The sequence below is a fragment of the Gregarina niphandrodes genome (genome assembly GCF_000223845.1).
Source record: "Gregarina niphandrodes unplaced genomic scaffold scaffold00013, whole genome shotgun sequence".
In the NCBI taxonomy this organism is placed as follows: Eukaryota; Apicomplexa; class Conoidasida; order Eugregarinorida; family Gregarinidae; genus Gregarina; species Gregarina niphandrodes.
Genome location: NW_011645783.1, coordinates 128,359 through 148,901, shown reverse-complemented (window position 1 = coordinate 148,901; position 20,543 = coordinate 128,359). Strand labels below are relative to the sequence as shown.

The 20,543-nt window shown below is 55.6% G+C and overlaps 12 protein-coding genes across 12 annotated transcripts; 8 read left to right on the top strand and 4 right to left on the bottom strand.

Annotated features, from left to right (window-relative positions):
- Positions 1-184: 184 nt before the first annotated feature.
- Positions 185-694, top strand: GNI_075060 (protein serine/threonine kinase catalytic domain protein; the record flags this gene model as incomplete). Its single annotated transcript, XM_011132166.1, has 1 exon — positions 185-694. One exon carries the CDS (start codon positions 185-187, stop codon positions 692-694), a length of 510 nt encoding a protein of 169 aa, XP_011130468.1.
- Positions 695-839: 145 nt separating this feature from the next.
- GNI_075050 (hypothetical protein) lies at positions 840-1,484 on the top strand (the record flags this gene model as incomplete). The annotated part of the gene is made up of 5 exons (XM_011132165.1): positions 840-923; positions 959-1,026; positions 1,072-1,109; positions 1,149-1,213; positions 1,251-1,484. 5 exons carry the CDS (start codon positions 840-842, stop codon positions 1,482-1,484), a joined length of 489 nt encoding a protein of 162 aa, XP_011130467.1.
- A 137-nt stretch (positions 1,485-1,621) lies between these two features.
- GNI_075040 (hypothetical protein) lies at positions 1,622-3,398 on the top strand (the record flags this gene model as incomplete). The annotated part of the gene is made up of 3 exons (XM_011132164.1): positions 1,622-1,741; positions 1,783-1,865; positions 1,904-3,398. The coding sequence occupies 3 exons, from the start codon at positions 1,622-1,624 to the stop codon at positions 3,396-3,398; spliced, it is 1,698 nt and encodes a 565-aa protein (XP_011130466.1).
- Positions 3,399-3,745: 347 nt separating this feature from the next.
- On the bottom strand, positions 3,746-7,878 carry GNI_075030 (hypothetical protein; the record flags this gene model as incomplete). The annotated part of the gene is made up of 2 exons (XM_011132163.1): positions 3,746-4,250; positions 4,517-7,878. The coding sequence occupies 2 exons, from the start codon at positions 7,876-7,878 to the stop codon at positions 3,746-3,748; spliced, it is 3,867 nt and encodes a 1,288-aa protein (XP_011130465.1).
- A 31-nt stretch (positions 7,879-7,909) lies between these two features.
- On the bottom strand, positions 7,910-8,633 carry GNI_075020 (hypothetical protein; the record flags this gene model as incomplete). Its single annotated transcript, XM_011132162.1, has 3 exons — positions 7,910-8,176; positions 8,217-8,569; positions 8,615-8,633. 3 exons carry the CDS (start codon positions 8,631-8,633, stop codon positions 7,910-7,912), a joined length of 639 nt encoding a protein of 212 aa, XP_011130464.1.
- Positions 8,634-8,866: 233 nt separating this feature from the next.
- On the top strand, positions 8,867-9,942 carry GNI_075010 (hypothetical protein; the record flags this gene model as incomplete). Its single annotated transcript, XM_011132161.1, has 2 exons — positions 8,867-9,001; positions 9,046-9,942. The coding sequence occupies 2 exons, from the start codon at positions 8,867-8,869 to the stop codon at positions 9,940-9,942; spliced, it is 1,032 nt and encodes a 343-aa protein (XP_011130463.1).
- A 427-nt stretch (positions 9,943-10,369) lies between these two features.
- GNI_075000 (tubulin alpha chain) lies at positions 10,370-11,884 on the top strand (the record flags this gene model as incomplete). The annotated part of the gene is made up of 2 exons (XM_011132160.1): positions 10,370-11,346; positions 11,488-11,884. The coding sequence occupies 2 exons, from the start codon at positions 10,370-10,372 to the stop codon at positions 11,882-11,884; spliced, it is 1,374 nt and encodes a 457-aa protein (XP_011130462.1).
- Positions 11,885-12,062: 178 nt separating this feature from the next.
- GNI_074990 (putative Ran-binding protein) lies at positions 12,063-12,734 on the top strand (the record flags this gene model as incomplete). Its single annotated transcript, XM_011132159.1, has 3 exons — positions 12,063-12,235; positions 12,329-12,457; positions 12,497-12,734. The coding sequence occupies 3 exons, from the start codon at positions 12,063-12,065 to the stop codon at positions 12,732-12,734; spliced, it is 540 nt and encodes a 179-aa protein (XP_011130461.1).
- Positions 12,735-13,304: 570 nt separating this feature from the next.
- Positions 13,305-14,195, bottom strand: GNI_074980 (proteasome subunit alpha type; the record flags this gene model as incomplete). Its single annotated transcript, XM_011132158.1, has 4 exons — positions 13,305-13,639; positions 13,684-13,921; positions 13,965-14,077; positions 14,120-14,195. 4 exons carry the CDS (start codon positions 14,193-14,195, stop codon positions 13,305-13,307), a joined length of 762 nt encoding a protein of 253 aa, XP_011130460.1.
- A 91-nt stretch (positions 14,196-14,286) lies between these two features.
- On the top strand, positions 14,287-15,483 carry GNI_074970 (hypothetical protein; the record flags this gene model as incomplete). Its single annotated transcript, XM_011132157.1, has 1 exon — positions 14,287-15,483. One exon carries the CDS (start codon positions 14,287-14,289, stop codon positions 15,481-15,483), a length of 1,197 nt encoding a protein of 398 aa, XP_011130459.1.
- Positions 15,484-15,561: 78 nt separating this feature from the next.
- On the top strand, positions 15,562-16,459 carry GNI_074960 (hypothetical protein; the record flags this gene model as incomplete). Its single annotated transcript, XM_011132156.1, has 2 exons — positions 15,562-15,626; positions 15,667-16,459. The coding sequence occupies 2 exons, from the start codon at positions 15,562-15,564 to the stop codon at positions 16,457-16,459; spliced, it is 858 nt and encodes a 285-aa protein (XP_011130458.1).
- Positions 16,460-16,720: 261 nt separating this feature from the next.
- Positions 16,721-18,028, bottom strand: GNI_074950 (ribonuclease III; the record flags this gene model as incomplete). Its single annotated transcript, XM_011132155.1, has 2 exons — positions 16,721-16,942; positions 16,985-18,028. The coding sequence occupies 2 exons, from the start codon at positions 18,026-18,028 to the stop codon at positions 16,721-16,723; spliced, it is 1,266 nt and encodes a 421-aa protein (XP_011130457.1).
- Positions 18,029-20,543: the final 2,515 nt, after the last annotated feature.

The window sequence follows — 20,543 nt, the reverse complement described above, 5'->3', positions numbered from 1 at the left end:
CCCCCCCCCCCTTGCGGATTTCTGTGATCCTGTTTCTGTGATCCTGTTTCTGTGATCCTGTGATTGATTCGATCCTGTTGCTGACACACCATCGACATGCCGTTTTTGTCCTTCAGACCTTAGAATAGTTTATAGGGATCTGAAACCCGAGAATTTATTGTTAGATTCCCAAGGTCACATTAAAATGACGGACTTTGGGTTCAGCAAGGTAGTGGAGGACCGAACGTGGACATTATGTGGTACCCCTGAGTATTTAGCACCAGAAATTATACAAAGCAAAGGCCACGGGAAATCGGTTGATTGGTGGGCGCTTGGTATTCTAATTTATGAGATGTTAGTAGGAGGTCCGCCCTTCTTTGATGATGATCCAATGAAAATATATAGAAAAGTAATGGACGGCCATGTGGAATACCCGGAGTTCATTGATTCGCGTGCCAAGGATTTAATTCGCAAATTACTTACTCATGATAGATCTAAACGATACGGCTGTCTAAAACATGGGGCTGAGGATGTCAAACGGCACAAATTCTTCAGGAATATATCTTGGATCGACTGCTACGAAAGAAGGATCCCTGCGCCTTATATTCCAAAAGTCGCATCGTCTGATGATGTCAGCATGTTCGACTATTACTCAGAAAACGATGAAGGTAATCACCATACACTCCCTTCCCTTAATCTCACTATCTTCAGCTGATGATACTGTGCTAAGTCGTCGAGATCAAGAATACTTCGCTGACTTTTGAGCTGACGAATCCTTTTTCGTTATCGCCATCAATAAGCGAGCGTCAATGCTATTATTATGAGGTGTGCACACGTGTGCGCTGCATGTTTTTTGACGAATGAATGACTTCGACATCGCGAATTTTGAAAAGTTAAACACGACAAGCAGCTACGAGGCTGAAGACAAAGTCAAGAACAGATTGGTATGGTTGATCTCTCAAAATTTGAACCTATTCAGCACCAAGACCTAGTTTATCGGGAGTATCCGGTTACTAGCGAGAATAATCAAATACACCACCTGGCGAGGTATATTTACTAGCTCGTTCATGACGTAGACTAGACTTTCTGCAGCGCTCGAGGACTTACCAAATATGAATTCGGACCAAAATGTGAGACACCCTCTTATGTGGTCAACATCTACTAATCAGCTTTGGACGAATTAAGAAATGAACAGATGCGCCTACAAAAGTGGGGCTCAAAATTTGCTGGAGCGGTACGAAGTGGTCAAACCGAGATTGTTCCAATCGTAGAACCAAGTTTTGAAAAATGAACTGGAAGCGCTCAAAGCTGAGTTGCAGCGAGCATACGAGGTGGATCCGTTGAGAAGTGGGCAACATGTGACTAAGGAGGCTTACGATCTATTATCGCATCAGTACGATGTAGTCAAGCAGGAGCTGACTAAACTTCAGACCGAGAAGGGACTTGCGTCGGACCATCTCCACAGACTGAAATTGGCGAAGACGCAAGCGAACGAGCAACGGTGAGGGGAGAGCGGTTTATATTTCATGATGCTCGCAGGGATGAGTCTTTGCAGCAAGCAGCAAGTGCAGTGGACACGGTGACCAAGTTGAAGTCACAGCTCCAAGACGCACAAAGAGTCGCGTAAGTGTCGAAGGTGGGAATGCGTATGACTTTTGCGATTAGGATGCACAAGCAGGGCGCCATGCAGGATCTGGAACATCGTTTGACGGACATGCAGAGCCGGTATGACATCCTTGCTCACCACGTGCTGCAACTTGGCGTAAGAGCTCTACTGCGTGAGACTTTAGACATATGCTGTAGGAAGAAAAATCGTCTCTCCTGGAGGCGTTGAGAGAGCGGCAGAGTCAGCTGGACCTGTGCTTGGCGCAGCTGCAGATCCTGGAGTAAGTTTTTTGGTGAGTTAATGTGAGATTTGTCTTAGCCGGAATTCAAAGGGTCTAAAGCAGTGGGAACAGCGTGTGCTGGAGCTGGAGAAGGAGCTCGCCGCGCTGAAGGACCAGCACGCTGCGGAGCGGAAGAAGTACATGGACGAGATCAGCCAGTTGACTAACATGTTGAAGGACTGTGGAGAGGCCCGGAAGGCTTTGGAGGATGCGTTGGCCAAGGCCAAGGCAGGCGGCGGCGGTGCCGGCGGTGGGGGCGCGGGTGGGGGCGCAGGCGGTGGCGCTGGCGGCAGTGGCGGCTTGGGAGGGCTGATGGATAAGTTCAAGGGTGGCGCGGGTGCAGGTGGCAAGGGCGGCAAGGGCGGTTTGTCGGTCAAGCTGGACGTGGGTGGTTCGGGCTTGAACAAGCCGAAGGCGCCGACGGGCACCATGAAGGAGGAAGTGAAGGCCGCAAAGAAGGAGAAGACATACAAGGAGGGTACGGAGAAGATTGACGCGAGCAAGGACGCGGGCGAGGTGAACAAGAAGGCGCCGGAGGAGGCGATTCGGCACCGCGGCTTGGTGATCAAGGTGCGCTGGCACCCGACTTCGGGCAAGCATACGTTCGGCACGCGGTATCTGCAGGTTGACTCGAAGACGGCGCGGCTGGGTTGGTCGAAGGGCGAGGGCGACGTGGTGAGCAAGGTGATAAAGCTGGACGAGATTGCCCGCGTGGCCTACGGCTACGCGTCGCACATGACGGACTACAAGCGGCGGTTCGACTGTCCACCGGGCGCGAACACGCCTTCCTCGGGTTCGGGCGCCGAGGACCAGCTCACGGCGCCGCCAGTGGGTGCGCCGAAGGGGTTGTTGGCCACATGGCCGCGCATTTCCCTGACGTCCTGCTTCACGATTGTGACGAAGGAGGGCCGCGTCTTCGACTTCTTCACGGCGACGGACTCTGAGGCGTTCGACTGGATTATGCGGCTCAGTCGCGTGCTCAAGCCGCACGGTGTGGCCGGTCTGCACGACCGCATTTCGTTCTTGGCTGCTCGTGGTTGGACGCGGCTCATTGAGCAGTGTTGTATCCGCCAGATCACCTGCAGACGGTTGTTGATTGAGGGAATGGAGAAGGCCGGCGTCTTTGCGGCTTCCACGGGGCTTGGTACCGGCGGCGGTCAGCGTAAGCCGCGTGTGTCTGCGACCAAAACAGGCGGCACCAATGCCAAAGTTTTCAAGGGCGGCGCCGGCCTCGTCTTCCGCGGCGCCAGCGGCCAACCTACCGCACCCACGGACCGCTCCTGGATTAAGCAGAAGGGCGGGGCGAAGAAGGAAGAGGCCAAAGGCGGTACGGAGGTGAAGAAGGACGCGAAGCCCGTGGGCAAGCCGGACGAGAAGGCCGCCAAGCCCGCAGCGGCCAAACCTGCGGATGCGAAACCCCCGGCGGCGAAGCCTGCAGAGGCCAAGACGGCCAAACCCGCAGGCGAAGCCAAACCGGCAACCGCCACCAAGATACTGCCCAAGAAGGCCAGTGAACCACCCAAGAAAGGCTAACAACAGGCGGCGGTGACGGGCCGACTGAGTGATGAGCCGCGCGGGTGGACGTCTGACTGATCAGTCAGACTTATCGAGCCGATCTTGTCGACAAGCAACTGACGGGTCGGTCAGATGGGGTTTATTACCACCGTTACATGGTCGGAGTTGCTGGCTTCCCCGAACAATTCCTTGTAGCAGACGCCGCAGAAGTACATGGGACTGGCGGGCAACAATAGACTGCCAAGCACCTGAGATTCCGCAGTGTGCAAACGGCACGCATCGCATCTTTTGATTCTGGAAGACAACAGCGTAGCAGAGGGGCACAACAGAGGGACAAAGCGGGCTCGGGAGCGGGCTCGGGAGACTTACTGTTGTTTGCCAGAGAGGTAGTAGAGTTGGTCGAAGTCTGCTCGCTCCTTGTCGCGGGTGAAGGAGAGTTTGAAGAGGGTGGAGCCGAAGGCTATATATCTGATGTCTTGGGCGATGGTTTCTAAGATGGTCGGTCCCCAGCTGTCTGGCGGCAAGTTTTTGTAGAGCTCTTCGCCTTTGGAGTCGAAGTACTGAGGCGCAGGTATGTTCTTGGCGTCAACGCACAGGAGCGGGATGGCTAGCATTTTGGTGGGACACGTCGGTAGTGCACCGACGGTGATGGTTTCTTCGTTGTGCTCGACTTTGAATTCCTTGTATGTCGTGGTGTTCTTAGTGTTGGACGAGGGCAGTTTGGCGGCCACCACAGCTTTGTTGATGTTGGACGGTTGCTTGGTTTCGGCGAGGTGCGAGATGGCGTCGTCTAGGTACGTTCTGTTGAGGCTGGCTCGCTCGAACTTGTTGAATGAGCGGTAGGCGATCGACTTGACCAACGAGTATGAACTAAGACTAATGCCCTCGGGCGGCTTGCACAGGAAGCGGTACCGCCGGCCAGGACGGAGCCGAAAACGGAATCCTTGGCGGGGTACTCTCGTTACACCAGGGTCTGCAAACCGAAGCTATTTATGGGCCAATGCAACGTGGTCAAGCCTCGGTGACGTTTACATTTTGTTTCGAGAGCCTTCTGATAGTCCCGTATCAGCAGCCGTGCAATGTTGTCTGGTGTGAAGGTGCTCAAATAATGTGGGAGTGTCATTGACAAAAACTACGTGGCGACCTTTTTCTGTAGAATATCCCTGACAATGTCGTGGATGTGCGTGGTGCCTTCTGACAGCTCTTCGTAGTATGTCGTGGCCTTTGCAGCACGCGCGACGGTCTGCAAATCCGACACAAGCACTCCCCTGTTCAACGGCGTCGCCACGTGCTCGGGAGGAGCCTTCAAAGTTACGACCGGCTTATTGCTCGCTGGCGGATGGGCCTTGGCTGCTGCGGGAGGGGAAGCTTTGGTAGCTGTGGGGTTAGAAGCCTTCGCAGCTACGGGGTGGGAAGCGTGGGAAGCCTTAGCACCTGCGGGATGTGAAGGCTTCGCAGCTGCCAGGTGGGAATCCTTGGTAGCCGCGGGAGGAGGAGCCTTGGCAGCCGGCTGTTTCATATTCGACTTTGCCGGTTCCGATTTAGTTGCTCCAGGTTCGCTGCCTGGCGTCTTGGTCTTCTGGTCCGACGAGGACTGGGCCTTCGCCACAGCGGATCCTCTCTTTGGTGCCGCCTCCGTTTCCGCTGGCTTGGCTGTCGGGCCTTGCTTGGCTGTCGGGCCTTGCTTGGCTGTGGCGCCTTGCTTGGTTGTGGGAGCTTGCTTGGCTGTGGAGGCTTGCTTGGCTGTGGGGGCCTGCTTGGCTGTGGGAGCTTGCTTGGCTGTGGGAGCTTGCTTGGCTGTGGAGGCTTGCTTGGCTGTGGGAGCTTGCTTGGTTGTGGGAGCTTGCTTGGCTGTCGGGGCTTGCTTGGCTGTCGGGGCCGGCTTGGCTGCCTCAGCGGGTTTCGGTTGTTCTGCGGCTGCCTGCTTAGGCTTTGCGCTCCCCGGCTCCGACTTAGGCTTCGGGGACACTGCCTTTGTTTCCTTCGCCCGGGGCTCTGCCGTCTTGGCCGTCACCTTCTCGGGCGGAGCTTTCGCCACAGGCGCTGAACTCAAGGGGGACTTCGTTGCTCCTGCCTTCGTTTGTGCTGACTTGGTTGCTTCTGCCTTCGTTGGTATTGACTTAATTGCTTCTTCCTTCGCCACCTTGGTTGGTGCTGCCTTCGTTGGTGCCGCCTTCGTCGGCGCCGACTTCGTTGGTGCTGCCTTGGTTGGTGCTGCCTTGGTTGGTGCTGACTTCGGTGGCGCTGCCTTCGCCGCCCCAGACTCCTTCTTCGGATCTGCCTTCGCCCCCCCAGACTCCTTCTTCGGTTCTGCCTTGACTGGTGCTGCCTTGGCCGGCTTGGGATCCTTCTTCGGTTCTGCCTTCACAAGTGCTGCCTTGACTGGTGCTGCCTTGGCCGGCCCGGGCTCCTTCTTCGGTTCTGCCTTGGTCGCAGTGGACTTGGCAGGAGCGGGCTTGGCGGGGGCGGGCTTCGCCTTCTGGGGATCGCTTTTTTTCGCTGCCGCCGGCTCCTTCGCTGGCGCTGACTTCATTTCTGGCGTTGGTTTCGCCTGGGGTCCCGGGGAGGCGAGCGCGGGGCCGTTGAGCGAAGCCTCTTTCCAGAGCTCCATTAGCCTGATCCGGTCTGACTCCCAGTCCTGCTGCCGCCGTGCCCAGGCTTCTCGTTCCTGGGCAAGGATAGCTTCGAGCTCCAAGTAGTTCTGCTTGCAGATTGCAAGCTGCGCGGTCAACTGCTCTTGGGCCAACTGGCTCTGCTGCACCAGTGTCTCGTGTTGTCCGTTCAGCTGCCGCACTTCTTTCTTGTAACGGTCCGCCTCAGTTTCACTCTGCCGCAGCTTCGTCTTGAACTCGTCAACGATGCTGTCGTGTGATTGCTGCTGCGCCTGGACCTGGGCCAACAACTCGCGAAACATGGACTCCATGCAATCCTTCAGCTGATTGAACTCAATCAGGTCCAGGCGCACGGTCGAGATCGTGGAACAGTGAATCGGGCACTGCACGCAACGGTTACATAACCGAGTCTGGTAACCCCGGCGCAATTCTACTGGAATCAAGTAATAGTCCTCCACCGGCCGCGGGCAATCCCACAACTCAAACCGAGAACCCACGTACGTCTCCCCAGCCACGTCCCCCATACAGCCACCCAGGCTGTTGCAGTCGCGCACACGCTGCTCACCGGCCATCTCCCCCGCAACCGTTTTTGACGCCAACCCACCGGGGCCAGCGCCACCGCCGGGGCCGCCACCTCCATTGTTCACACTACGTTGGCACACTCCCGATGGACACGCTCCCGACGGACACGCTCCCGGCGGACATGCTCCGGCCGCCGGGCATGCGCCGAACTTGCTCACTCCGGCCTGGCACAGGCCCGAGCTGCAGCCGAGGCCCATGGTGCGGTTGGCCGCACTCTGCACGCTGGAGCCCCCGCGGAGAAAGGTGTAGTCGCGGCACTCGACGGCTCGGCGTTTTTGCTCGGGCAGAATGAATTTCCAGCGCGAACAAAAGTGTAACCAGCGTGGGTCGTTGAAGTGGATGGCGAGCCAGCGTAGATCGACCGGCGCGCGGGCGTATAGCTCGGCATAGGCGAGCCAACGCTGGTCCGCAAAGACTAGACTTGCCCAGCGCAACGACAAGGGCGACCGCTTCCACCACGGAACTAGATCCATCCAGCCGCCGTCATCTGTCGCGTAGGCCACGTACTTGAGGTCCGCCGGTGCGTCCAGCCCCGCAATCACCTGCCACAGTTTCCCCTGGCTCTCCAACGGAAAGGCATCCGGCGAAATCGTCAGGCTTCGCGACCCTCGGTGGTTCGCACTCGAAAAACGCGGCCCCGTCACCAACTGGAAAATCTGGTCGCGCTGCCGCACAAAAGACTCGAACGCCAAGTGCTCACTATCCATCACCTCCAACACCTTGGGCAGCACGTTCAACACACCAACCTCTCCGGAAGCGGCCTCGCGACGCAAAATGTTCAGAACCGAGTTCGTCATGCCCTCCACCGACTGCAGACAACCCCGGTCAATGTGCGGCCGCACTGCCGCCAACCGACTCTGCACCTGGCACAGCTCCTTCTGCAACAACTTCACTGCTCCCTGCACACACGCACTATCCATACCGCCACTACATTGCACACAGACCGGACCGCACACGCGGCCGCAATCCTCGCAACAACGGCGCTCCTCTTCACCCTTGCTCTCCTTGGCGGCCAACTCCCCGCCTTTGGCCAACCCCAGCCCTCTGTTTAACTCTTTGCCTTTGGCTACCGCCTGGGAGTCTTCCACCGTCGCCTCAGGAGCCCTCATGTCGATGGTCTTGTTCTCACTAATCTGCAGAAGAGGAGGCAAGACGCCATTGTCATTCACAGGAGGCTCTCGATAAAAGGCATCCGCACCCAAATCTGCCCCATGTGACAGCATCCGTTCTGCACCATCCAGCGATACACGTATAGTCAATTGCGAAAACCATCTCACGTAAGAGAATAACACATCTCTTAACATCATATAAAACCCTTCTTCTGCAAACAAGACATTAGCAGATCTCACTGACACTATCGTTTGCTTCGAAGCGCTCCACCAACCGGGCGAATTCTTCTTGTAGATCTTGGTTCTCAAGACCAAGCAACTCTAGGACTTTTGCAGAGCCTTCGTTTGTCGGCACTTTCCTTTTCGTAATGTCATTGATTATCTCAACAATCGTCATCCACTCGTTATGTGGCTTGCGTTTTTTTATCTTGCCGAACAGCGCCTTTGCAAACGCGTCACTCTTTGTGCCTTTGCCTATCAAATTTTTCGGCGCCTGTAATAGAGATACTTCTGGAATACTGATATAATCCTACCGGCTCCATATGCGTCATGACGGGATCTCCACCGTACCGACAGTCTTCAACTCCCAGCGAAGGATCTTGAGCTGACCGCAGTATCGTTTCGCGTAGCTTTTCCAGCTGCTCGTTGCGAGTCTGAGCTCGTTTCAGCGCGTCCTTCGCGGTTTGCAACTCATCTCGAATGTCCTTCATTCGACGGTTGCTGTCCGCTATTTCTACTGCTTGTTGTTGATTCTTTTTCTGACAGACAGAAAGTTTTTTCTGCAGGTCTTCATTTTCCTGTTTCAGCTGACGAATTTCTTCCGAGCTGCTGTGGCTAGCGTTCTTAAAGATCGAGAGAATACAGCTGCAAGCCACTCCGATTTTGTCTATCAAACCTCAGGATGTCTCGTAACCTATGAATCCGCAATTACCTTCTCCGTCCGCTGGCATGAGCGCTACAATCTGTTTGACCAACTCCTCATTTGATTTAGGTCGCAATATAGCATCGCAGTCATCAATATAGCTTCGAGTGTTTCTTGGGGAGTTCATTGCGATCGTGTGCACACGTTTTCGCAAACGGCGCTTTCCCGGGAAAACAGAAAATTAAATATATGGAGGTGGAGCAGCTATGCCCTTTATGGTGGAATGCAAGTAGAAATGACACTTTGACGATGTATGCAGTAATGTGTCAAGGTGCGGCGGTGTCTCGTTTGATGCAATTGGTGTCTGGGCATTTCCCTTTGTCTGCTGATTTTTCCCACCTAAAACGAGGGCGTAAGGTGGAAGGTAAAGTTCAAATTTTGTTGTCTCAAACTGATGTAAGCTCACTACAGGCGCTGCACCGCAAAGTCCGTCTTCGCAGGAATTGTCTGATGAACAGAAGACTATATTGAGCGAGCTCGAGATCGAGCCGACGGTGGACGCGGTAAAGGTCCCGAGATACCCCCCGCGGACGTCAGAGGAGTCTAAGCTGCAGAGCCTGAGTATTTGGCCGACCATATTCCGTAGAGGAAAGAACGAGTGGAACCCGACACCATTGCTGAAGTCCGAGGTAGCCGAAATCAAGGAGCGAGCACAACGGCTGTTGGCCGCTGCCAGGACCTCTGCGCCAGTCATCCGGGTCCATGACCGTCGAGTTGGGGTCCATGACCATCAGGGTGGGGACCAGGACCAAGACCAGGACCAAAAGCAAGAAGGGGACAGCCGGATTTTCGAGTGTTCGAAGGTGTGTCAGCTGTACTTGGGGGAGCACTTGGTGGCGCACGCGGAGCGCGAGGAGGACGTGGTGGACATGCACTTGTTGCGGCACTCGTGTTTGTACGCGCTACAGCGGTTGGGCGAGACGGTGGTGGACATTTTGGGCGGCGGCCGCGCGGCGAAGCGGCTGCGGGGGCCACATATGGCGGCACTGCAGGAAGTGCAGACTTCACAGTCCGTCAACGGCGTCGAGCCGGACCAGTATTACGCCTCCAACTGTGACGCGTATGTGTTCGGCGAACCCTGCGTCATGTGCACCATGGGTCTCACCCACTCACGCATCAAACGACTCATCATTGTTGCAGACCGCTCCCAAAACTGGCGCTCCTCCAACGGAGGCGTAGACACCGGCGTCAGCGTCCCGCTCTGCAAAGCACTCAACCACCACTTCCCCGTTTACATCGCCACACCCGATAACGCGCCAACCACCACCCCGCCTACCGCTTCACCGACTCCACTACCGGCGACTCCCCCACCGACGACTCCCCCTACCTCAGAATAATCTACCGCCCTTTTGTACCGCGTTGTTTCCGCTACGTTGTTTTCACCTCTTGTCTCCCTCCCTACAATGTTTTTCGACGCCCCACTTGAACAGATCGCGAATCATAAACGACGTCTCTCAGCACGTATGTGCCGGGTCGCATGCGAGTCGAGACACAGCTTGTTTGTGTCCTTGTGCTGGCGCCATTGTGCACACGCACGAGTGTGCAACGCACGAGTGTGCACTTAGATCGTGGCAGGTGGGTGGCACACACTCCGGACAGATCGGGCGGTGGCACACACTCCGGACAGATCGGGCGGTGGCACACACTCCGGACAGATCGGGCGGTGGTGTTTCGGCGAGTCTGGGGTTCCTGAGCACCTTGCCGTGTTCTTGCGCAGTCTTCTCAGCGGTGAGCGGGCGATTTTGGTTGGCGTTTATTTTTGCAATGAGAGAAATCGTGTCTCTGCATTTCGGTCAGGCAGGGTGCCAGACGGGTTCGGCGTCGTGGGAGTTGTTTTGCCTGGAGCATGACGTGAACCCGGACGGGACGATGGCGACGGATGGGAAGATGGCTGACGGCCGGCCGGCGGGTGCGGATAACGATTCGTTCACCACGTTCTTCCAGGAGTCGAGTTCGGGCAAGTGCGTGCCACGTTGTGTGATGGTTGACTTGGAGCCGAGCGTGATTGATGGGATTCGGAACGGCGAGTACAAAAGTTTGTTCAACCCGGATATGATGGTAACGGGCAAGGAAGATGCGGCGAACAACTTCGCGCGGGGACATTATACAGTCGGCAAGGACATCAGCGACACGGTCATGGAGAAGATCCGGCGCACAGTAGAGCAGTGCAACGTGCTGCAGGGCTTCATTATCTACCATGCCGTGGGAGGCGGCACGGGTTCAGGTCTGACCGCACTTATTTCCGAACTAATCTCTGTGGGCTACGGCCGCACCAACCGCTTCCACTTTTCCACCTGGCCCTCACCGCGAATCGCCACCGCTGTTGTCGAACCTTACAACGCCATCATGACCACCCACGCGCTACTCAACCACTCGGATGTCTCTGCCGTCCTCGACAACGAAGCCATTTACGACATCTGCCGCAAGAACCTCGACGTTGAAAGACCTGGCTATACCAACCTGAATAGACTCGTCTGCCAAGTTATCTCCTCACTCACTGCCTCCCTTCGCTTCTCAGGCGCACTCAACATGGACATTAAGGAATTTCAAACCAACCTAGTCCCCTACCCACGCATCCACTTCATGCTCAGCTCCTACGCACCTATTATCAGCGACCGCAAAGCCACCCATGAAACCATGGCCGTCAACGGCATCACAACCGCCGCCTTTGAGCCCAGCAACCTCATGGCCAAATGCGACCCTAGAAAAGGCAAATACATGGCTTGTTGCCTCATGTATCGGTAAGCCAGTCCCTACCCCCCTACTGGTGTTCTCCCCTACTGGTGTTCTCCCCTACTGATGTTCTCCCCTACTGATGTTCTCCCCTACCGATGTTCTCCCCTACTGATGTTTTCCCCCTTTCCGCAATATTGCTGTTGCAGAGGCGACGTGGCTCCGAACGATATGACCCAGGCGATCTCGTTAATGCGTACGAAGAGCCAGATCCGTTTCGTGGACTGGTCGCCAACGGGTTTCAAGACGGGGATCAACAGTCAGGCGCCCAAGGCTGTGCCGGGTTCGGGTATAGCCGAGGTACCGCGGGCAGTGGCCATGATCTCCAACACTACCGCGCTCTCGAGTGTCTTCGAGCGCATCACGGCCAAGTTCGACGAAATGTACAGCAAACGCGCGTTCGTCCACTGGTTCGTGGGCGAAGGCATGGAGGAGTCAGAACTGTCCGAAGCCCGCGAAGACCTAGCTTGTTTAGAAAGGGACTACCACGACGTCCAGCAGGATCACATGTCCGCTGACAGCGTCGACGGCTCTTTCCCCCAGTAACCAACGTCCAGACTTATGGCCAAAATGCTGCCATTCCGGCCCACTCAAGAAATGCGCTACCGGGTTGGCAGGGAGGGGTGGGGGGCGTGAAGAGCCGCGGGAGGAGTCGAAGGTCGGAGGGATACCGGGGGGAATCGAAGGCCGGAGGGAACCCGGGGGAGGGGAATAATTCGGTAAAATGGAGGCTAGACCTCGGAAGGCGCCCGATTGGACGTGTGGGTCGTGTAGCAACGTTAACTTCGCTAAGCGCCATCGGTGCAACAAATGCGGCGAAGTCCGGCCCAAGAATGGAGCCGCAACGCCGGCCGCGGAGTCGAGGCCGCTCCGCCAAGGCGATTGGCTCTGCCCCGGGTACGCCACGAACTGCAGCGACACCGGTTGACTCACCAAATTGTTGTGGTTGCAGGTCGGGTAGTTACGTTGAGTCATATCATTTCGTTGTAGGTGTCAAAACGTGAACTGGGCGCGGCGGGACAAGTGCAACTTGTGCCTGGCTATGAAGCCCACACTTCTGAACGACACAGACACGAAACGGACTGGTCGCGCGGGTGGCCACTACGACATACAGGATCCGTAAGCCGTGGGGGGTCGAAATAGACGGTCGCCTTTCAGACAAGACCGGCTGGCGCATGATAGCGGTGATGAGGAGTACGACGAGTTCGGGAGACGGAAGAAAGCTAAGACGATCATCTCGGTAGAGATGTCGCATAAGTCGGAGACAACGAATCCCGTGGATCCCCGAGAAGCACTGCTCGAGCAAGCCAAGCAGGAAGGGATTATCCTCACATACCCGCCCGCTCCTATGAGCGAGAGCGAGGATGAACAGCCACGCAAGAGACCCCGCACTTAGCAGGTGTGGTGGACTTGCCATCGGTCTCATCGCATTCGGCCGAAGAATGATGCACCGCACCCGGCTGGTGAATACAGTTCTTCAGCCGCCCTTCAGTGTGCAGCCGCCCTTCAAATGTGCAGCCGCCGTTCAGTGTGCAGCCGCCCTTCATGAGCAGACACCGCAGGAACGAAAGGGCGCACACTCAAGCTCTACGGCGGCCTGGCTCCGAGGGTGGTTTCCGTCTAGCTGACAATACAAACTCACCGTGAGGGTCGCCTGAGGAGCACGCAAAGTCTCGCGCGTGTTGCGGAGCCCCTGTGTACAAGTCAGCTACTGAATCATTTTTGTACACACTGCACAAACACTCAGCAACCAGGGAATTCTCTCTGACTGCTTCGTGAGCTTTCAGAATCGACTTGTTCGCCCGTTTAAGCACACAGCGGCTGAACGCCGCAGCGACCGACTCACCGCCTGGGTGCTTTCATCACGGTGAACGGCTGTAACGAGGACAGGATGTAACGAGTTGAGCGAGGGTGCATGACCTCCAAAAATGTCTAAGCCTCGACCTGGCGCTGGACCGGGTGACCGCTAGTCGCGTTCCGCCACCATAGTCAAATACCGATCCACATCAGCCTCTGCCATTAACCTGAAGTTGGGGTTGTCGACTGTGACGTAGGAAATCTCTAAGTCGGCCGCCTTCATATCCATTCCCAGTGTTTGCTGTAGAGTGGCCAGAGCCCCCATAACAGTCTCATCCAGCGTATCAGGTTCCTTATCCTTTATCAATTTCTGCAGCAGGTTAGTGGCCTCAGCCTCTTTATTACCGACGACGGCGGCCTTATTGCCAGTAAACCAACCAGCCGGGTCGAACTTGAAAATCTTAGGAGCGCGCGTCTCCTCGTCAATACCAATCAAAATACCAACTAACAAGTCACAGTGTTTAGGTCGCGGTGTTTAGGATACTTACCACAAGCGTGAAGCCGCATGTACGCGTGCTGAGTGAATACTTGGTTAATTTGAGCAATCTTATACGCCAAATGATGTATGGGTATCTCGAACCCATTATCAAAGCTGAAATTCGACGCCTTCTGTCGAGCACGGTACACCATCGACCTACAGTCGGCTGGCATACCAACAAACGCACCACCGACTTTGGGTGTCACGAAGTACATACTAGACAACGACGACGCGTCCAACAACTTGTCCTAAAAAGATAGCACCATGTCATGTAATATACATGCCAGTTACCTGAGCCAACGCTTGACTTGAAGCCTTTTTCTGTCCAACGATCACAGCCGCTTCTTTTCCTCTCAACGCCACCACTGTTATGTTCGCCGCCTCAACCGCCCGAAATGCATACTCTGCCAACAACAAACAAATTCACAACGAGTCATCCACCTTACCAACTTGAAACAGCTTCCCTTCTGGAGAGAACACTGTGATTTGCCTATCGTAATAGGATGCTGAGCTGCGGGACATTATTGATTGGTAAAATATAAGTTAATGAAATACCTCACATGGCGATGCGCTTGACAAACACGTGTGTGCACACACCTTATATAATGCCAACATGAATTCAGCAGATGAGGATTTATTAACTACATACGGCTCACCTAGGTTTGGAGTGAGCGACGAAAACTCTGATGGTCAGGATGTCCGAAATCGCATACAAAGCCTGAAATCGCACCCATCATCCTTTTGGATCCGCAACTTCAATCAGACGCCTGCTGCGTCCAGCAGTGTATCCTCAGATACCGATATTGATATTCAAGATGGGCGATGGAAGGGAGACTCTTCAGAAGAAAATGCTGGAAACTCGTCTCTGCAGACGTCTTCTCACAAGGACACGGATGACTCTTCTGACGACGTTGTCGCTTCTGACGAGGTTGCTGCCTCTGAGACTTCTAATGGGGAGGGAACAATAAAGGAGCCGTCCTCTTCCGACGCGGTGCTTGAGACGTCCGGAGACTCCGAAAGCAGCGCCTCAGGAGCTACGAGTTCCGAGCCAGAGCACGATCCAAGTGACAACGAAGATGTGAAGGAGGAAGAGGAAGAGGACAGGGATGAAGAAGAATCTCAGGAGGCGCAACCTATGAGATTCGTGTGGTGGAACGGGAATGCTGCTGCATCAAATTATACGAATGAGCCCGTGGACATCACATCAGCTAAACGGCAGGCTGCGCTAGATCGACTGCTTGATAAGTTACAGAACGCATTAGAAGAAGGTGCTGGTCGCAAGGCGTGTATCGGAATTCTTGAAGCGGTTAAGATAGTGGCTGCGGATAGCGGGGACAGTAGTAGCTCCGAAACAGTTGGGTCCCGGATAACCGGCGATGGGAATGATGTGAGAGGAAGAAGATTGGAAAAGGATTTCGAAGAGCGAAAGAGTCGTCACCGGGATCATTCGAGGCGAAGTGGTTCTCGGAAAAAGCGAAGAGAGCCCTCCAACCGTCAGTTGCAGCAGGGATTATTGGCGTTGAGCCAACTAATAGAGGCGAAGATGTCTCAATCCTCGACTAGCGAAACGTCAACTTCACCGGAGACTTCTTACAAAGACAGTTCGTCTTCGTCCAAGTCGGACCCTGCGGGTTCTTCGTTTCCCAGTTCGGGTTCGGCTTCAGGGTCGCATAAGTTTGTCACGGATCCACGCGTGGCTCAGCTGGAGTTGGATTGCATGCAGCTACGGGATACTATCAACGAGCTGCAGGCTCTAGCGGATGCCCAGAGTGCGCATTTGAAGAGTACGCTCACTACATTGGAGAGGTAGGAGGAAGGTTTGGGATGGGTGCACATCTGCTGTTTCAGTACTGAGAAGGAGCGTCAAGAGGTCTTGCATTTGGTTAGTATGTTCAAGGAAAACGACAAAGTGAAGAGTGAGTGCATGATGGTATTGAAGGCAGAAGTTAAGACGTAAGTAAGGAAGGGTGGTTTGTTCACAAGCGTCCTTCAGACTCGAGGACCAGCTGGAGAAGCTTGGCGACCAGAAGGAGAAGGCTGAGACGGCGTACTGCGCTCTGGAGACGGAGTTGAAGGAGTTAAATGGCCGGTTTGAGATGCTGCGGCAGCAGACGAACGAGGGAAAGGCTGCGCAGGTGGAGGTGTCCAAGTTGCGCAGCGAGAACGAGGAGCTTGAGCAGGATTTGGTGAAGATGGTGGAGTGTTGTTCGGAATACAAGAAGGTGATAGAAGAGCTTAAGTCAAGAGTGGTAAAGCGGCGGCCGAAGCACCAGTCGTTGACGTTTAAGTTGTCTATTGTGGAGTCGGAGTCCGTGGTTGTGCGTCAGAGCGTGGCCTGTCAGGTTACCTTGCCGGACGCTCCGGGCCGGCACGCTGCGTCTTCACCGTTGTCTCGGTCGTCCTCAGTGTCGGTTTTGGGTGGGCCGGGGGAATGCAGTGCGCGGTTGCAGGCGAAGTTGCAGCGGCTGGAGGAAGAGCGCGGTGAGCTTGACGAGTTGCTGTACCTGGCGCGCGAGGAGAAGCGGTTGTTGAAGAGCGACGTGGCGCGGTTGACGTCTGACCTGCGCAAACGCGAGCAACGTGTGGCAGAGCTGGAGTTTATGTTGGAGTGTGAGGCCGAGTATCAGCGGCGTCAGGTGCCCACTTCACTCGAGTGCAAGGTCGAGTCGAGCGGCGAGACGCTGTCGACGGTCGACGCGAGCAGGGAGTCGTTTGGCTGGCTGCGAAATGTCTTTGGCCGTAACACGCCCACCTTCGGCAACAGCTGTGAACCCGTTCCGCGGTGAGCTGACCAGCCTGGATGAGTTCAGGATGAACTGAGCTGAACTGTTCAGGGCTGACCAGTTCGGTGGTTCCAAGATTAACAGACCAGGGCTCAGTAGCGGTGAGTTACGGGTCCGATCAGTTACGGGTCCGATCAGCGGTGAGTTACGGGTCCGCTCAGCGGTGAGCTGCAGGCCGTTCCGGCGAGCTGACCGGCCGCCGACAACTCGCTGCAGCCCGACCCGAGGCAATTGCGGTTTGTATTGGTTGGCGAAGCTCCAGGTTTACGTGAGACTTGGAGTGGGTGCGCGGGTGAAATCGGAGCCTACGTCGGTTGACATGTCGCTCATTTCCCGTTGGGTGAGGGCTTCTTTGAGCCGTTCGAGAACCCGCTCGGCGGCGTTAAGTTCCGCTTCTTTTTTGGATTGTCCGCAGCCGAAGCCTTTGACGCCGAGAGTGGGGTATGCGCACTCGACCTTGAATGTGCAGGGTATTTGTTCTGTGACCTGCAGAAGAAGTACGGGTGAGAATGAGCGCGTGGGGCTTACAGTGAATTGAACCGGTGAGTGGTTGTTGCTGGCGGCATAGTTGATGAGTTGTACTTTGGGAGAAGGCGCAGGACAGACCTTGGAGAGTGCGGCGGGCGCGGGTTGGTTTTGCTTGTAGGCGAATAGGCTGATGTACATGAGGTGGCTGGCCTCTTTTTCTGCGGCCTTTTTGGTGCCGGCGATGGCTTCTTGCGTAATTTTTTCGCCTGTGGGTGTGGTGACTACGCAGACGCATTTGTACTGGGGGATGGGTGAGGAAAGATCTCGGCACTCGGTGGTGAAGAAGGCGGGGGAGGGGCTGAGGCGCATCTTGTGGCAGAGTTCGAGGAGTCTGGACTTGGCGTTGGTTGGTCGTTCGATGATGCCGTCTACATTTTTTAGTTGTTCGAGCAGGACCGAAGCGGCCGCCTGTTCGGCCTTCATTTTGCTGGTGCCAGCGCCGGCGGCGGAGATGGACATGACGGTGACTTGTACATTGAAGATGCGTGAGTTCATCGGGCCTTCTTCCTTGACCACGGCGTAGGAGGGGAAGTTGAGGGCACACTTCGCGCAGAACTCCTGCAGCTCCGACTTACTGTCGCGCTGCGCGTTGATACAATCGCCCCAGTCTTGCGGCTTGAACATCTTCTTCACCAAGGTGCGCGCGATGGCATACCCGCCATCGATGAAAATAGCTCCCAATATGCTTTCGACTAAATCTTCACTCATCTTCTCATTAAACACCTCACTCACGCCATTCGCCGTTATCAACCCGTTCTGCAGCTGCAACTCCTTCGACAACGCACGCAATTTGTCCCCGCGAACAAACATTTCCCGCGCTCGCACCAAGTCCCCCTCGCGGGTATCCGGTCGCTCACCATACCGCTCGTACAAAATGTCGCTCACCGCCAGTTGTAACACACTATCGCCCAACCACTCCAGCTTTTGGTTGCAGATCGCCTCGCCCATCGACCGGTGCGTCAAAGCACGCTCAATCAAGTCCCGGTTATTGAAACGGTACCCCAACAGAGACTCTACATACTCAACCTTGTCATCGAACCGCATGGAATTTTTTTAATTCTTTTCGACCCAACCAACGCGATGTGGTTGAGGCATGGTATGGCTTCTGTGGTGGGATGCTGAGGAGACGAACCAGGCAGGCACACTAAAAATTATCCTGAAAGGTTTCTGCACACTAAACGTGTCTGTGGAAAGTTCTAGGGTCGCCCAACGGCGTTGAGACGCCTTATTGTTAGTTGTGCTGCTGTACGGAAGTTAAAATTCGCGGTTGCCTGAGTAACCTGCGTGGGGCACAGTGCCGCCCGAACGCAGCTCGCGGTACCACCAAGAGTTGTCTTGCGGCAGTCCCTGTGACTATCACTGACATCCCTAAAACTACAGAACCTAGATGTGTGTCAAAAAATACCGGCTGGCAGATGAGATACCGTGCTGCGGTGAGTGTTGAATGGGTAGTCGACGCTGAGTTCCAGTAACCACCGGGGCCGGAAGGTCAACCGGGTCTCAACACCTAGATTACATGTTGTGCCACGTCGCGGACGAAGTGAGCGGCCGTAATCAGACAACAGAACGATTGTTAAAAACGCTCCCTCGCCGTGGTGTGTCTATCTGCCTGACCACATTGGGTGGGTGCCTCCGCCGACGGCAGTTTGAAAGACGTTGTTGTCGCCTGTCCGTTGAGCCTCCAATGACTTCGCCAATGGTCGGCACGAGAACGTCCATAGCTCTGACAGTAGTCCCTGGCGCGACCCCCGCGTCGGTGTTGACCTTGAGCTCGTAGGGGTAGTTGTAAACGATGACGGGTTTCTTGAAGTGCTCCTCAGACAAGAATCGCTCATGGACGCTTCCCATGTCCATGCCCCAGAAAACGCGATCGTCATCGAACTTGCCTTCAGGCTGCTGCTTGAGCAGCTCGATAGCCTCAGTAGGCGGAGATCGGGTCAGATCTCGTCCGGAGAGGCTTGAGGAGATACAGGCGGAGCGAGCGGACGAGTGAGCGGAGTTCCGGACTGGTTGCCTCGAGGCGAGTCCTTGGGGCGATGTGGCGCTCCGTCCTTGCTCCCGTCGAGGTGTGTTCGGGTCTATGGTGAGACTCGAGGAGAAGTGTGGTGTCGGGTCGAGAGGAAGGTGCTATGGACGGATCGAGGGCGTTCGAGTGAGCGCATGGCAATATTGTCAACGCGCAGAGTGCGCGGGGAGCGTATGTTCAGGTTGTTGAACCGCGTCGTGGCCGGCGAGGTAGCCACGAGGGTAGTGGGCCAAGAGACGGTACCGACAGAGTAAGTCGGTGGCTGGTTGCAAAGGGTGACTGGGCGTTGAAGCAGAAGGTGAAGGGCCGTCGTCGTTGGCGAGAGAGCCGTGCGAGCTTTGAGTACGTGAAGGAAGTAAGCCCCAGACCCAGCTGTGGAGTGGACATCCTCCCGGTACTTGCCGTGGTTGGGAATGTCGAGTACGTTGGGATTCGAGATTTATCTGGGCGCGTCTAGACCGTACGGAGCTGCGCGTAACGCTTCAGTGAGCTGCAATGCCGTGGTAGTGATGCAGACAGACGAGGGGCTCGGAAAACGAGAGCGGTTAGGTAGACGGCGGAGCGCGAGCGAGTATAGTTATCGCAGGGACCCGACAGGGCTGGTCGCGGGGGTGTGTTGAGCCGTCAGGGTGTGCGATCGAGACTTGTTGGTCGTCTTCCGTAAAGTTATATTTTTAGGTGGCGTGAATCTTGGCACCCCGTTCAGCCCTCGGGTCTGAGCCATCTTTCCTCGCCGCGCCGCGCCGTTGTTCACTGTGTGATCCCAGTCTGGTCTTTTAAATGGATTGACATGAAGGGCTTGGAACAGAGTGGCTTGCAGAAGAGCGTGGTGCTGGTCGCCGTCTTGGGGTCGGACGGGACACCCGTCGATTCGGGGGATAAAGACAATGCGGTACAGGTTCTCGAACTTCCACCCGAGTTCGAGTCCGGAACCACGGACAGTGATGAAGTGGACCAGCTCCTGATGTCCGAAGGGCGGCACATTGTCATCGAGGATGACAGACCGTCGAGGAACCATCAGGAGCCCGACGGTAACGACGGTGGACAGTTTACGATAACGGCGGTAACGACGCGCCAAGTTTCTGGCGACGGCCGTGGGTTCTCGTAAGCGGCGTCGGAATTCTCGGAGGTGGTGGCGCAGTGATATCCACAGTACTTTATTTGTCCCGTCGGGGAGGACGTCCTGGCGATGACGCTTTGGGGTCGGCCGAATTCACCACAGACAACTCATCTTTACTGGATGACTCATCTTTACTGGATGACTCATCCAGTAAAGATGAGTCATCCTTACTGGAGCTCGTTATGAACGAGACTGCGGCTTACAAGGACTCCGTGTCACGTTACTGTTTGAAGGTCCCATACCAAGATTTCTTGCGCTGCAGGCTCCCGTCACGTCCACCGATCGGCAATAAAAACAACGCACTGCCGATTTCTGGTCATGAATTGGCCAGGATGAGGATGCCGACGGAGTCGTGCAAGACGATGTACGAAGACAGCAAGATGAACGTACATCGTCTTGCACGACTCCGTCGG